This window comes from Ixodes scapularis, unplaced genomic scaffold (assembly GCF_016920785.2).
Source record: "Ixodes scapularis isolate PalLabHiFi unplaced genomic scaffold, ASM1692078v2 PGA_scaffold1__304_contigs__length_218370807, whole genome shotgun sequence".
NCBI classification, from domain to species: domain Eukaryota; kingdom Metazoa; phylum Arthropoda; class Arachnida; order Ixodida; family Ixodidae; genus Ixodes; species Ixodes scapularis.
In genome coordinates, this window is record NW_024609846.1 from 56167668 (window position 1) to 56183792 (window position 16125).

At 47.9% G+C, this 16125-nt stretch overlaps 1 protein-coding gene across 1 annotated transcript; it reads right to left on the reverse strand.

Annotated features, from left to right (window-relative positions):
- Window positions 1–975: 975 nt before the first annotated feature.
- On the reverse strand, window positions 976–14897 carry LOC121835724 (TATA-box-binding protein 2-like). Its single transcript, XM_042290175.1, has 7 exons — window positions 14550–14897; window positions 9650–9780; window positions 8762–8941; window positions 4703–4766; window positions 3912–4015; window positions 2399–2493; window positions 976–1097 (listed from the first exon to the last, which is right to left on the reverse strand). The coding sequence occupies exons 1-7, from the start codon at window positions 14895–14897 to the stop codon at window positions 1021–1023; spliced, it is 999 nt and encodes a 332-aa protein (XP_042146109.1). The 3' UTR covers window positions 976–1020.
- Between the last annotated feature and the right edge of the window lie 1228 nt (window positions 14898–16125).

A 16125-nucleotide genomic window follows, 5' to 3' on the forward strand; every position in this document is an offset into this window, starting at 1 on the left:
GTCGAAGTCGGGATGCACCACGCATTGGCAACATTCTCACCTAGTAAAGAAATCGTACGCGTGCATATTCAACTCGAAGTAGACACGTCGTGCTTGACGTTTGCGCGAGCGATGTCTTCAGCCACGAGAAGGGAGCGAGGGCTCGGCGACGTCTTCGTGCAAATCGGCTTGGTGGTCGGGCGTGTCGTACGGGATGAATACCAATTCTTTTGATCAGTCCCAAATTTCTCTTTTAAAGGCAGACAAAATTCGCCGGTACCGCGAACGACAGCTCTAAAATAGAGGTCCCACGCCCGTCGTCCGCTGCCATCGCCGTACCCGCGAGTCCCACGATGCGCGAAACGACGAACGCACAGAATGCTTCCGGTTCTCTGTGCAACTTTTTTTTTTTTCAATCAACGTATTTGCAGTTTTTTAGAAGCCACAAAAAATGGGTTTCATATTTTTTTCTATTTTTAATATTGAGTGTGTGCCTTCAGTGACCCACGACTTTGATTAAATTTGGTGGTCGCAACGGCCCGTGACCGCGGAAAAGAGAGTGAGCGAGACTCGAACCGGCCAGTTCTTGATCGGCGGTTTTCGGGCGGAAAGAAACCGAATTTCGAGCCGCAAATTCTGTTCTGGGTAGTTGAGCTCTCATATGTCACGTACAACTAAAAACCTCGGCGAGCATAAATACCCTGTCAGTATCCCTTTAAGCGCAGAGGGGGCTACAATACCAGTCTTAGAAAAAAGACGATTCATGTCTCGTGTAAAAGCGAGCCAGCAACAGGAGGGTTGCCTTACCGGCTATACTTTGCGGTCAAAACACTTGAAACTGACCAATGTCGTTTCTTTCTCAAAATAAAGGGGAATGTATTCAGGGAACCAGGTACAAACTCCTGCTTCTAACGTGGTTCATTTTTCCTTCTCCGATTTTTATTGAAGTTCGTTCTTCTCGTTTTTTTCTTAGCACAGTATGTTTTATATTTTTTAGTCCACATAGGGCAAACCTTTTTGAAATAACTTAGGCAATGTTTCTCAAACACTTTTGTACTTCTCCAGAATTGGGTAGATGTTGTCGAACGCCTGGTAGAGTTGATGCCTCACTTTAGCACCTACACAAAAGAAAAGGAAAAACAGAAAGTAGTAAGTTTACATGCGAGTGTGACTGAACTACGCAAAAAAAGAGTTGGCGAGTGTTTGTTTTTTTGTCACAATAAAGCAACATTTAAAACTGCTTTATTTAGAATGCCAGTTATTTGGTAAAAGTCAGACAACCTTGATGTGTGATAGGCTTTCCAGGGGCCCTGATCTGGACACTTGCCGAAAAAGCGGGCGAGATATCCGGCGGCTATTATTGGCTTTTTATTGGTCATGGTCAAGTGCTCCGTTTCCCAATCATGGCCGCCAGATTGTTCGCCGACTTTTTCCCTACGGAGTGCCCAGATTGGTATCCCAGCTAAGAAGAGAAGGCCGCCTGAACGGCAGCACCTAACGAAGATTCGCTCCCATTTCTTACATACGCCCTGAGATGGCGCACCATGCCAAGAAAGGCCGCGAAGCGCGCGACCGTGCCTTCGCGCGCCGCGTGAATGAGTTCTCTTTTGCGGGCTACCAACCGCCGACCCTAAATAGCTCAATCTCGGTCAGTGGATTGTATTATCTGCATAAAACACGAGTAGATATAGCACGTATTTAGTGAGTGTCTGGACGCGGTGTTCCACTTGGACATTCTTCAGCACACGCTATTGTTGTTTGCCTCTGGACATGTGAGCCACGTTCACGCTTCTCGCACTAGTCAATGGAAGACAAGAATGAGTGCTAACAGTGCTGATCTGAATGACCGAACTGTAAGAGGAATATTCATTGCAAGTGGGGCGTATATCAGCTAGCTCTACCGTGCGCTTCCTGAACCCTCGGATTGGTTCCGAATACTAAATGAGTTGGTGTGTTTAAAAGGATTTTAATATGCTGGTTGTCCACCGCAAAGTGGCATATTCGTTTTTGACCAACTTTTAAGTGCGTGAGTGTCTGTGTCCTTCGTTCATTTGTTTTTAAAGAGCAATAAAAAACAGATTGGTCAGTCGACAAAGCACATATGGATCACATTCTCAAGGCGTTAAGTTCAAATCCTGCGAAAAACTGAAGTTTTTTTATGGTTTTGTATGAAGATAACCCTTTACAGTGTCGGTTTTTTAACAGCCAGCTCTTACAACCGAACGTTACAGAACTCCATGAAACTCAGTTGAAAAAAAGGCATTTTGTGAAGAAAGAAAAAAGAGCTTTATACCTGTTGTTCAAATTGTCCAAGCTAAGGGAACTCAATCTCTAGTGGTGGGCGTTCTTTCAGAATATTAATATCCAGTTGCTTGAAAGCGACCACAACAAAAGAAGGGAAAGAAGAATGGAAGGTCACCTGTCAAAACCACTTTTCCGGATACAAACACCAGCAGGAGAACACTCGGCCTGACCATCCGGTAAACGAGACCAGGGAACAGCTCTGGCTCGTAACTGCAAGACAAAGAGGACATGGGACATGGCAAGATCTTAGCAACAAAATACTAGTCTAATATATATTCGGTCTCTGCGCTTTAGCAAGTGTCTACAGGCTCAGTAAATTTACGTTTCAAAGACGCGGCTAGAGATGAATTCTTCTCTGATTAAGTACTTTGGTTTACCGCAGGTTTTATGTGCTATGCAAGCCCAGAGGATCCCTACATCGTCATTTTATATCGCCTAGATGTTTCAATAATTGTATGGTAACATCATCTAGATGATGCCAGGTGTTCGGGGCCCTTTTGCAATCACCTACAGAACAACGTCACAACGTGAGACAAACGATAGTACAGGGGAACATAAAACACGTAGAACATGTTCAAAAACACATTACTTTTGCAACAATTTGATCGCATGCACATCGTCCGTCTGGGCAGTCGACAATATGAGCTGAGCTAGTAATACAATCAACCACAATGCCGTCAGTTTCAAGGGAATGCAATTCGTGGACTCGTTCATCGCTTAACTGACAGTGCAAAGCAGAGTGTCGCAGCGATCTCCAATTATTGGCTCAAAGTATTGGCTCCAAGTATTGCGGGCGAAGCGACCATCGCTCCTGCAGGAGAACGCGACGAGCGCGGCGACATGGGATGGCGGTTCACCGCGAAATGCGCCATCGTGCGTCTCGTGCATGTCTTTCGGAAGTGTTATATCGTCTGATGGTACACGGCCTCTTGAAAACAACGCTTTAGTCTTAGAAAGAACGCAAGAGACATTTTTCCGAATTAACCAAGCCCAAAAAAAGAATGCCTGGAAGGTAGTGACAGGCGCTACGCGTGCTGGCGTCTTCAAATACATATATATATATTTTTTTTTTTTTTCTGTAGGGAAGGCGAGCACGTGCAGCGCGTATACTGACGTTTCCAACATTCTCTTTCATGCTTGGGTACTTTAGCGAAATGTCTATTACACGTGTCTATTGCACCGTCGTTACTTATATGTTCTGTACTTTCTCGCTGCCATCGTTCACCAAGCCTTAATGATTTTGGTGTCGTAGCCAAACAATGACGAAGACTTATGTTCGAGTATTTGAGTAAGAAAGGTGAGTGCCGAGGAGGTGAGCACAGTGTTGGCGCACGGAGCAATAGCAGCTGCCTTTACAGTGGTATCGTCTGCTGTGGCATTCCAGGGTGCTATGCAAGGCGACGGGACGAAGGGACCGGGATATGGTCGCCTGCTGCGATTGGTCAGTGCCACGCCGCTGACCAATCGCTGCAGGCGGCCATGTCCCGGTTCCTTCGTCCCGCCTCGTCCCGCCATCTTGCATTGCCCCCCAGAACCCTTCAGAATGAGTCTCGGCAGAAATATCCCCTATCCCACGCCTTCTGAAGACATCTTTCTCAAGCACGAAGGATTAGAAACCGGGCACTTACCACGAAAACTGCGGGTGATTCAGGGCCAGAGCTTCGAGCTTTATCAAGAACCCGACGTCGGCACTGGCCACGATGTTCTGGATTTTGAAGTCCGAAAATTGGGCCTAAAAAAAAAAAAACATCCTAGCGGTGAGCGTTTTGCGTGAACAAATTTTTCTCGTCACCGTGGTTATCATATGCGGGACACACTATATCGCCATTCGTATCTAATGAGTTGTAGTGAACAATTAAGCTTGGAAAGAAATTTCCCGTCAAAAAATCTTCCGTCTATGCCTTCTGCATGAAGTTCTTTTCATTCACCATCTCTAAATCAGTCTCTTTTCTCCCCACCGTCTCATATTTCATCCAGACTCGATCATCGCAATGAAATAGCCCGGCCGCAGTGCTTTTCAACAGCATACTAGTATGTTCCTCTTCCTGGCGCAAAAGACCGATCTCACTAAGTGTTCGGCGCATGCGTGAGGCCGCCATAACTTTAGTTCTCAGGAGGCAGACGGCCGTGCACGCGAGGGCTCGTGCTTTACACGCGCAGTGCTCCGGCGAGGTTGTCGCACGTGCAAAAAGACTAAGGTTCCCTCGATACATTGCGGCAGCGGTGGCGTAGTCAAACTGGCTGGTGAGATCGGTTTATTGTAGACGACAGACCATCCCGAAGACATCGTCACCATTCAGAACCCCATCAGATTTCGAGAAGCAGTTTCCATCATGGCACGTAACACCGACTTCCCTCTCTAACGCATTGTGGTTCTGAGGGTATCGTAAATAAATAAATAGATCGCAATTGTACTTACGTCGAAACCAAGTTTCTGCGTTATGCGTGCGAACTTCCGTGCGGCGACCCGGGAGTGAAATTCGCTAAAACACAACAATAGTGCATTGAGTTAAAACCCAGAATTTTCTCAAATTCTTCAATTATTTTATTAACGCAAAATGTGTTTCATAGGCCAAATTCGACGAGAAAATTGTCACATAGTACCGTTACGAAGAACCCTCACGTCAATTTTCATGCTTAAAGGGACCATGAAATTACCTGTTTACTTTTTCCAGATAACTTTTACATTAAACCGTCAATGTTCACTGAATGCCGAACAGGCATCCGTTTTCGTCTCGGTTTATTAACTTCTACACACAAAATTATTGAAATATCGACTTTTTCATTCTCTCCAACTGACCGCAAAACAAGCCGTGACGTACGCTGTTTCCGGAACCGGAAGTTCTCTCGGCAGTAGGAGAATGGGAGCGTTAGCGGCGACGAGTTGGGGTGCGCCGGCAGGTTTTACTGCGCTGATGTCACCGACGTCTTTTCTGAATCGGCGCCTAAAGCGCGATCCAAACCAACGCTTCTTTTTGTGGCTGTAGGTCGTGCGCGCCCCGTATTTCGTGACGTCGCGCCGGTTCTTCGCTCCTTCCGGGCGCGCATAAAAAAGTTGGTTGATTTCAACTTCTTTCTCAACGCGCACAAAAACGCGCGGTGACGTAGTAGGGCGCTCCTGTGTCCCGGCCAATCGGTGGAGGGCAAGCTAGTTCCGGCTCCGCGATCTCTCTCCCTCTCTCGCCGTCTGGCCGGCCAGTCTCTCGCCGACAGACTGGCCGGCCAGGTGACCGCCAGAGTGCGCTCGTGCCTGCGTGCGCGCTTGCCCGAGGCTGGCCCGTCCAAACCAAAGCGCACGGTTCTGACTCAGAAAGCGCGCCGGAAGCAGCAAAAACGTTACGAAATACGTAACATCCGGGGCGCGCACGACCTACAGCCGCAAAAAGAAGCGTTGGTTTGGATCGCGCTTAAGTGCACCGAGTCGAAGACTCCAGAAGTCAAGCCAACTGTCATTGTTGGTAAAAGGCGGCCCGCGTCAGTCGTTTGCAAAGCGACGTAGATGTTAAAAACTGCCGCGGCGTTTTTCGCGGCCTCGGAGATGCAGGAGCGAGCCGACGTTAAAAAAGATACGTTTGAACTACGAGTGTCAGCAAGAGCCACGTAAATACCTGTTCACACTCGGAGCGGACGCGCGCGTTCGATGGAAGTGCCGTATTCGCGCTGTTGGTAAGCGCTTCGGGACCGATCTTTTACGATTGCAACTCGATACTGACGCGACACTCGACAAAGAAAGGTTGGACCGGCATTGCACGTATACCTCCCACGAACTGTTATAGCTCGACAGTGACGTGCAGTCTGTCTGAATAAAAATGGCATACCAATAACAAAGTGTACATACCGTGTTACGAAGGCAATCCATACGGCGTTTATTTCCGCTCTATATCACAGAAAACAAGAATATAGAATCGACGAGAGTCCCTTTTCGACGAGTGTTCGTCAACACTGCCTCGGAAAACAAGGGGAAGAGATTGACCTCACCTCTTAATCTAAAATTGAGGTCAGCGATCAAACTATAATGCGGGAAGGGTCCACAAGGGTAGCGCGGGCATATTCCATTCAGCACGCCAGCCGGTCGTAGGCAGACGGTCTTGCGACGAAGCAACGCTGCGCCGAGTCGGAGTGCCTGCTAGGCCTATATTCTGAGCAGCTCGCTTCGTCAGAGTCGGTGGATTCGTGGCCAGCGTTCTTGTTCGTCGTGGTCTGTTTTAAGTACTTTTTTTCTTGCTGCTTGAAGTCGGCACGCGCGAGAAGAACACGTAGAAAAATAAACGTTCAGTCACTCAGAGTTTTGAGAGGAAGGAAATCAAAGGAAATAAACGTTCGTCGGCCGTCGCGAACCAAGTAACTGAACTCGGCTCTGCCCTACTGCGCACGCGCAGTAGTTGCTTCGTTTACCACACGATAGATGGCGCTTGGCTCTCAGCATTATTAGGGTGCCTACATGTCTGTCTGTCTCAGGGTGAAGACATCCATTGTTGCCCTGAATCTGCCAGCGCGTGACGCTCTCGCGCACTCGGTGCGCAACTTGGGCGGTAAAATGGCGCCTATGTAATAGCCAAAGCTACGCGCTCGAGCTGAGTGACACCGGATTGCGCGCACTTCAAAATGCATAAAAAAAACAAATGAGCGGAAAAATGGCTGAGATGTCACCACTCAAGCGAAAGCGCGCGTGTGTATGAAGGCACTCTAAGCATTATCAAATTTGGCAATTTTCGCCACACATCTCTAATTATGCTACACAATGTGGATCTGAATATTATTTAACAAAACTTTTAGGAAACATTCGCCGGCTATTTATTGTTTACGATCGCGGTGCTGGTGAGGTAGGCTCTTACCCAATAGGCGACGTGGATTCGGCTGACGTGCCCCGGTTCCGCGGATGCATCGTAGTGAAAAGGCGAAGGAAAGAAGGCGCAAAAGAGTCCAGTTTTCTTTTAACAGTTCTATAGCAAATAATTTTTTTGGCTCCCTATTTTTTGTGTTTATTTTCACACCTTTTACGACGTGCGGTGGATGAAATTCGATTTTAAAATCATTTCATGGTCCCTTTAATTAAATGGAGAAATTGACCACGTCATGTTACCCCTTCACGTGAGGTCAATTTATTGCGAGATGATAGTATGGTGCCTAAAACTCGTCTTCGAGTAATGTGCTTACACCGTAAAGAAAAAAAAAAGTCTCGATTTTTTTTCATGACATCATAATGGTGTCATGCCGTCGGCGGCCGCCATCTTGGTGGTGTCACAGCAGCAGTACTGGATGTGGCAGACACCTGTCCCGCTTGACAATCCATGGAAACTTCGGCAGCCGGGACTCGGGAGTTTGGACTCCACGACAAATGCAACACTCGCGTTTTTTCGGTGCTTTTTGCCGGAACCCCCACGGCCAACCACCAGGATCGTAACGTCGGACAGCATATCACTCTGGCTTTTATGACGTCATTTGTGGCCATTTCAGGACCACTTTTGATGCATGGGCGGAAGAGTTCGCTAAACACATGGACGCCGAAAATCTACACGCTGTTCGACGTTCACTCGTATTTTATCAGCTAACATTATATATGTTTATATATATTATATCAATTTTAACACAGCAGGTAAAACAGCTTCGCCTTTATGGTGACGCACCATCAGTTCGTGTCAACGGGAACCAACAAAACAAATCCGTATTTTTTTCTACTATTGCAGCGCTTTAATACTTTACACACCGCGGCCTGTTTCTTTGCACAAATGGTTTTGCAATTTAGTAAGTTAAATTCCCTCCCGTTTTAAATAGATACCGAGGCCGATATTTTAGTGTATTAAATGCATACTTAGTACGTCGAGGAGCGTCGTAAACAAAACATAAAAGCTTGTCTTTTAATACACGGAATCACAGAGAGAGATAAGCCCGTGTTTTTACCCTTTTATAAGCTTCATCGTATTTGCTTACATTGGTTTCTAAATAAGCTCACCATCAGCATCGAGATTCAGCTTGCACGCACGCTGTTGTAAAAAAACAAAAAAAAAAGTCAGAAACTATATATGACTTTTTTTCCATGGTATGCTACAAGGGGAAGTGGAGCCAGCGCTTGCTTCTCCCAGGGGACGGGAGCGGTCCCACGATTCATGCCTCGAGTCCCTCTATCAACATGGTATCATCGGCGAGACGACAGCAGTGCCTCAACGGCAAATACCACTTCATTTTTTAGAAGTGCTCAATCTGCACATTTTTTTTAGCTTTTGCATTTTTTTTCTAGACAGATGGTGCTGCTTCCACACCGACTATATGCTGCGTTTTATCGGCATGACTCGCGGGACCGCCCCGGCCCGTGCGATAATCGCACCTCCCCTTTTCCAACCGCGGGACATGGCTAAAAACCACGACTTCGTCACTCACATGATACAATAGGTGGCAGAGCGTGCACAAAAGTTTCCCAGCCAGAGGAGGCTCCGGCCCGACGGTATGGCCACACTACTTTCGTGTCCGAAGGTCTCACCTCTTGGCCCCCGTGCAGACCACCTTGCCGGAGTTGAAGAGCAGCGCCGTCGTCCTCGGCTCTCGTATGCGCATGATGACGGCAGCGAAGCGTCTCGGGTTGTACTCGGCGTTCCGGGCCATCAGCGCGATCCGGCGCAGGTCCAGTCGGCAGCAGAGATTCACAGTGGCCACAATGTTCCTGCAAACACGGCGCAGACATGGCCTCCGTTGGAGAGTGAATAGGGAGTTTTAGTAGATCGTTCCGACACCTCCGATAACGGTACGATGCAGGCGCAAAGGCGACGGCTGGGTATCGGGTGCCGTTATCGGAGTCAACGATCTACTACGCCTTTGTGCATGCAGCGTATTCTTATCGGACATCGTTACGGGGGTATCGAAACCATCATCTAAAACTTTCTAATATCGCAAGAAGCACGTATGCATATATCGGGCACTGTTCATGCTAGTTTTTAAAGCTTCGAACAGAACCATCAGTCACTGAAATATGTCCATCTGTCCGTGCGCTTTCCCGTTAAACGTAGCGGAGTAATTGACGTCACGTGACATCATGGCATCCTGTGGTAGCATGATTCCACATCACGGGACAACTCAGAGAGTCGCCATTATATCAGACGCCCCCACGACTTGATACCGTGACGCAACGTCACGTGTCTCGAGTGATGTCAGGTCACGTGCCAGCAAGTTCCCTTCTAAATCTAGCGGGGAAATTGACGTCACGTGACTTGACAAATGATGGCACGTGACGTCAGGTCATACAATATGGTGACGACATATATCGTGACTACGCCGTATTAGTTCAATTTATATAAATTATATTATATTAAAATTTTGAATTGTCTATATCCGCGGCCGAGATTGTGGTTCTTCGTGAACGAATGAACTCAACTGCAACTGAGGAACAATGCCGTGGTTCCTTGCCGACGCTCTCGGAGACAGAAGTTTCGGAGTGCCGAGCAGACTCGAACAGGGCGTCCACGAGACTGAGGTAGCCGGAGAGGCGACGGAACTCGACGATGCCTGCGTGCCCACGAGAAAGCACACTGCATTGAGTTCTCGGTGAGTTGTAGAGAATATAGTCCGGGTTTAATGCGAGTGTATGGCCATGCTCGTGGACTTTTCATGGTATTTCCGAGGAGAGGAGGAATGCTAACGCGCAGCTTTAATCAGCGCTCAAAATGAGAGAGTGCACGCGCGTCCTTTTATATATGACTGCACTGCCAGGAAAAGTTGTCCCCAAATACAAGAACTCCCCCCCCCCCCCCCCCTCCTAAAAACAATCGTTTTCTTTGCGCTGCCATTTTTGTCTACTCGGTCGTGGAACGCCTTCCGATCTAGCGCTATTGCTATGCGGTGCGCTACATCAGACGCTGCGCACGCGTCCGCAGCTCAGTGACTCGGCATTTTTCTCCCGGGTGATGAGCGCCCGAAAGGTCTAACTATTCGTCTAACGCATTGCAGGAAGATGGCAACCCTGACCGTGATTGCACAAGGAGCACAACTATCAACCCATAACGCATAATGAATCGAAAATCAAGACGTGCCCTTATGGCGTGGAAAAATGACTAAGATCTGTTCACACTCTTCGCTGGCCCTTGGAACTATCCTTCGCTTCCCCTAAGTCAAGACGCAGCCGACGCTACGAGCCAATAGTACCAATCGAACAGCGTCAAAAGCGCAACGTCATGGTGTTCGTCAAATGTTGTACGTGTTCGCTCTATCCTCGTTAACTGATCATGTACAGGAAAGACCTGTGACTTGCGCTTTCCACGCTGTTTGATTGGTCCCATCAACTCGTAGCGTCGGCTGCGTATGGTGTGGACTTAAATTGAGACGAAGTCTAACTTGATCTCTTCCCGTCTGCCCCTGAAACTTTTTTTTTGCTTTTGTAAAGAGATTTTTTTTTTTTTGCATTAAAAGGTTATGGTGTATGAACGGTATAAACTTATCACGCCGGCGAAAAACGCAGAGTCACTGAGTTGCGGACGCATGTGTGGAGCCTGATATTCCACAAAAGAGAACTACTGCGCACGCTGAGAATGCGTTTTACAGTGAAATAGATAATATGGCAGGCGCTCAAGAAACTCGATTCGTGGAATAATCTACAGGCCCTTCAACGTTACTATAGAACCACTCAGTTGGGAAAATGCCATAGAGCCTGCTCTGAAAAAGTGGAACCGAACAGTACTCGAGAAATGAGCTAATGGCGATCGCAACGCCGCCATTTCTCCCGCAGCGGGCACTCGAGGAACTGCACGTGACTTCTATTTTGGCTTCAATCGGCCATTTTGGCACCGAAACATATACGGTGGATGGGGTTTCAGGGGTGCCACCCCCGTCTCCCAAGCGGACGCGCCGCGAATTATTACCAAAGTTAGGATGCACCCAGGTCGGGACGCACTAATTGAAATCATTGCACAGGTATGGTTGTATAAATATCAATTATGCCGCAAAACCTTGCAAACTAAAGATTAAAAAAACATCACGTGCCCGTTATTTTGTACTATACTCCAATAAATATTATTACAAAAAATGTTTTTCCTGTTTGTTTTTACGCAAAAACATGCTTTTTAAGAGCTCAAGGTGAGCACAGTAAAGACAAATGATAGAGTGGCGCTGTTGTCGTATTTAGCTCGGTCTCGGTGGACGCCAGCGGCCCGGGTTTCAACGGTGAGTTTCCCCAACTGAGTGTTCTAGTAACGTTGAGGCCCTTTTACAAACTAGCGTTAGGAGCACGTTTGACCCATGTTGAGGGACTTAGGTTGAAATACAACCGCAAGTTTTCACAAAAAAAAAATAAAAACTGGCTGCATGTTTGCTTACTTTGCTGAACGCGTTCGAATGCGGTGGCTTTACAGGGTGGGTGGTGCCTAAGGCAGGATGACCCTTAGTCTTTCAGTGCCTGAAGTGAGTGGTGCTCTTGGTTCAGGTGGTGCCTAGGGCAGGGGTTATCCCTTTGTGACGCTGCGCGCGCTTTCCTTCAGCACGTCACCCGGATACAAAGCCTTTCCGCTGAATTTTCTTAGTCACCAAGAGAGGGGAAGAGCGCTTTCCTGCCCGTTCCGCTCCTCCTCGTTCCGCTTGCTTTTTCAACACCACCTGTTTCTGCTCCTCCCTTTCTTGCCCTTTCCAACCCTCTTCGTTCCGCGCGCTTTCTCACACCACCTGCTTCTGCTTTCCCGTTCCTGCCTGCTGGGTCCGTAGCTCAGTCATCAGCGCACTTGGCTTCTATGCCGGTCACCGGATTTCGATCTTGGCACCGGTTGCCGTTTTATTCACGATCGTTTAGCGGTTAAAGACTGACGCGGCCTACATATTTCGTGCTTACGCAGCTCCTGAGGTTCGTTGGCCCTATGAGACTAGTGGTTTCAAGAGCGACGCAACACTTGTTTGTAGTGCGACAGTCTCCCACAGTATGAAAGATTCATTTGCCGATGCAGTTTCAGAGGTGGTGCTAAGCACACCTTGGCCAGATGCACCTTACTTTTAGAAAGATAGTAGAAACGAAGAAAATATTTTATTCCCTCGCTTCAATTACGTCTGCCTGGCCAACGCAAAGCCAGCACAGCCGCCCGAAGCCGACTGGTTATTTTTTTTATTTTTTTTTGTATTGTTTGAGACTGTACTTCGCAGTCGAATCCCGACGTAAGCACCCGGAACGTACTGAAACGTATTTGCCCTAACGTTGGTGTATATAAGTGTACCATCGTGACCCCAAGAGGCGGGATATGTTGCTTGTTGATTGCTAATGTAATACAACGTTTTTTAAAACTCTACTTTAAGTGATACTTCAGCGAAATTCTAGCGTCTATTTTATTGTCTAAATGTCAATCACATTCTAGCCACACCACGGAGACACGAGTTGTTTGGATCGAAAGGACACCAAAATATTATTTAAAAGGAATAAACCACGGTTACTTCACTGTGAACTAAAAAGCAGTGCCGATCCGCAGAAGTACGGCAACAAGCTGCGTCCGCGCCAGCTCTCTCAAACCGGATTTCCCTTCTCTCCCGGCCTATTCAACTCTTCTAGGGGCCCTCAACTCGTCAAACACAAAGTTGGAGCCGAAAGTTCGCAGAGCGCGACTGGGCGCCGGCGACAGAAGCGGAAAGTCATCGTCGTGATACTCCAGTCGGTGCGATCCGTCAACTTCGGCCCCAACTTTGTGTTTGACCAGTTTAGAGCCCCAGGGAGCGGAGAGGGGCAACTAAAAAGGGCCTGGTTGTAAAGCGTTGACGGCGCCAAGTTGCAGAGCTTGTATTTACGCCAGCCTCCAAGCAGCTTTGTCCGTGATGGCCCAATTGACGTTACGTCTGTGACGTTAATTGGCCCAGCTACCGTGATGCATCGCGCACTTCGATAACTGATCCCCGAGCGCTCGGTGGAATAGGTCCTTTGCAATGAAAAATATAGTTATCTGTTCAAAATACAAGGGTGCGATTGTCATTAGCAGACTGAGTTGATCCACGGCCGGACTGGAAGCGAGTGCGCGCTTCCAGTCCGGCCGTGGTTGATCATGTTTAACTTTTTTTTTTTTTTTTCTGAACGTGAGAGGTATATTTAAGGTTTTGATACAGTATCCCTTTAAACCTTCATTAAGCTTTACGGCACAAGTGCCAATATTTTGACTCCTGATCCCCGAATCCAATTGAATGAGAGACTCAGGAGCTGACAACAGCAAAACTCGATCCCCGAGGTTTTCAACCTTACTGCAGTTTGAAAACCTCGTTTTTCGAGGTTTTCATACCGCAGTAAAAAAATTGGTAACACGTGACGCTGCAGTTGAGCAAACATAGCGGGCGAAGGATGCCCGGCCGGTGCCATTTTTGGAGCGCGGGGGGGGTTCGGCATACAGCAGCCGATCCCAAAGCGCGCTTTCGAACAGTCGCATTTCTGCTTAAGACTTACGCCGGCCATGGACGACTGCAGAGCTAAAGAGCAGCGTTATTTTTCCTTTTTTTATAATTATTATTGTTCACCGTTTGAACATCCTTCGTGATTTAAGACGACAAACCGAAAATTGTCATAGATGACAGTATCTATCTAGTCAACAAAAATTATTTGGAAACGATAACCTCCCGAGCACACCCGAGATAAAAACGTGGGAAGCACCCGGCCACTCTCGCTCTAGGTGTGCTCGCGACCAGCGCCGTAGACTTTCCATTTTCCCCCGGGGGGAGGGGGGCAGGCTGAGAAGTTCTCCGGGGGGGGGGGGGGGGGGGGGGGGGAAGGGGGGGGGGGGGGGGCTACGCTCTAACTTCTTGCCAGAACTGGAGATTAAAGCTAACGAAAGGCACGCTGGTATTCAATTTCCCATGCATTTTGTCAATAAAGGCAAAGTGGGCGTTATTTTTATTACATGCCACTAATAGAAGCTCGTTACATGGCACGTAAACAGCGTCTCGGTAAGGATCATGGCCCGGGCCCGGAGGGGGGGTGGTTCTGCTTTCCCCCCCCCCCCCCCTCTTGGATTTCACCAAGGGGGGGGGGGGGGGGGGGCACGAGCACTGGTGCCCTCCCGTAGTCTACGCCTATGCTAGCGACCACGCAACACCGTGTCAAGGTTTTACCGCTCCGCTCCCTGATCACATACGCAAATCTTTTCTTAGTGCTGACTGTTTTTACCTAACGCAGGTAGTACTTTAATAAATGGCGGCGAATCAGTTCACGGTCTTCCTTGGAAACTAGCATGGGCTCGAGACCCAGGAGCGCTTGCTGAGTCGCTAATTGCAAAAGGATCGATGTCAACTTTCGGCTGGCCATGTGAACAACCCAGTTTAAAGCTTACCTCTGATAGGTCCGCTGCATTACTCTTAGTTGGACTCGAGCTATCAGCATCCTCACACTTGGACGAACCAGGGGATGATGCTGGATGCACCAGCAGCTTCTGAGCCAAGGCGTCTGTAAACGCTCTGGTCTTGGTGGCTTGGAAGGCGATGGCGGGCGAGGGCTCAAACTGCAACGCCAATTCGTGCAAGTGCCTCTCTTCGGCTAGGTCGGAATCCGCCGTGGCAGGCGTCTGTGGTCCAAATGAGAGGAATGCTTCTACAGCCGAGTCGTCGAGGTCAATAGACTGAATGCTGGGGAGCTTGAGAGGACTGTCGTACGCTTCAGAGCTCTTTGGAGAGTCGTCCATTGTTTTCTTTCTATTGTTTTCTTTCTCTCTCGCTCTCTTTTTAGGAAGTTTATATACAAACAGTTTCAGGAAATAAACCTGACACAACAAATTAAATTACCGCTTTTTTGTTAATCAGTAGCATAAGATGAATCGAAAAACAGACGGATGTGCATAACGTCTGCCCCGGCGTGGAAATCGCACTGGCGAACCGCCACAGCGAGCCTCCGGCAGTGGGTTTCCCTCGTACTTTCGCTGTTGGCGAGAGTCTCAAGTCATTCAGCCTTTTACAGATAACCAAGTGGACTACAACACTAAGAAAAAGTGCAGATCTGTAGTTTTTTATTTATTTTTTTAACCTTGAACACGTTGTCGTCTTAAACGCGGATCTGTGTTTTCTTTATCTTTACGCCGTTGTGTCATGACGGCGCAATATTCTACTGATTCTTTTGGCGAGCGTAAAAAGAAGCACGGCGCTTGGGGCCAATGTCAGTGGTCCTTTTCCTGGGTTGCCAATGAGCATGCGCTGCAGTAGCAGACGCGGCTGTACTCCGTCTTTTTAGTCGCGGTATCGGGGCTTAGTAACAGCGTGGAGCCTGGGGTGAGCCAGGGTTGAATGGATTGGATCTGCCGATATGTTCTGTAATTCGTTTCACCATATCTGCGAGACTGCGAGTGAATGAGAAGCCAAAACAGCGCCTTCTAATGTCAGTAGTTGCCTGACCGGTGGATGGAGGTCGCAGACGAACTCGCCGTGATTAGGTTGCTTCAATTTGGTTGGTTTCGGTTTGGACGTGGACGCGGCTATATTGATGTTTTGTAAGTAGCGGAAGTATGCCGGCGAGCTAGTTAGGAAACATCATAATCTGAATCCTGAGGCAAGAAAAAAATATAATGGACAATATGTCTTGTCCCTTATTTTATTTATTCTTGTCTCAGGGTTTAGTTTATATGTTGCTGCTTTATGCCGTTTTTGCTTCGTTTTGTGGTACAAATGTGTTTTTCGTAGCACACAATCAATGAAGCAGTGGCACATAGTCACTTTGAGGACTACGAAATTGTTTTAAGCCTAATTTTTTTTTGTACAAACATTCTTGATGCATTTGATTGGGATCGGAGGCGAAACGACGGAACTGGTGTACAGGTCATCGGGTACGTCTACGGCCGAGCCGAATTACTCTAAATTCCAGAACAATAAACTAGGGAAGAGACTTATACATTAATGCGAAGAAGCAGGTCGGCAGCTTGA

What these genes read in the sequence shown, in the direction of transcription:
- LOC121835724 (XM_042290175.1), bottom strand. Translation starts at nt 14,897, where the DNA reads ATGGACGACTCTCCAAAGAGCTCTGAAGCGTACGACAGTCCTCTCAAG. An exon ending in GGCATTGTTCCTCAGTTGCA is followed by an intron (nt 8,942 to 9,649) that starts GTTGAGTTCATT and finishes CCGTGTTTGCAG; the next exon opens with GAACATTGTGGCCACTGTGA. An exon ending in GTCTGCACGGGGGCCAAGAG is followed by an intron (nt 4,767 to 8,761) that starts GTGAGACCTTCG and finishes GTTGTGTTTTAG; the next exon opens with CGAATTTCACTCCCGGGTCG.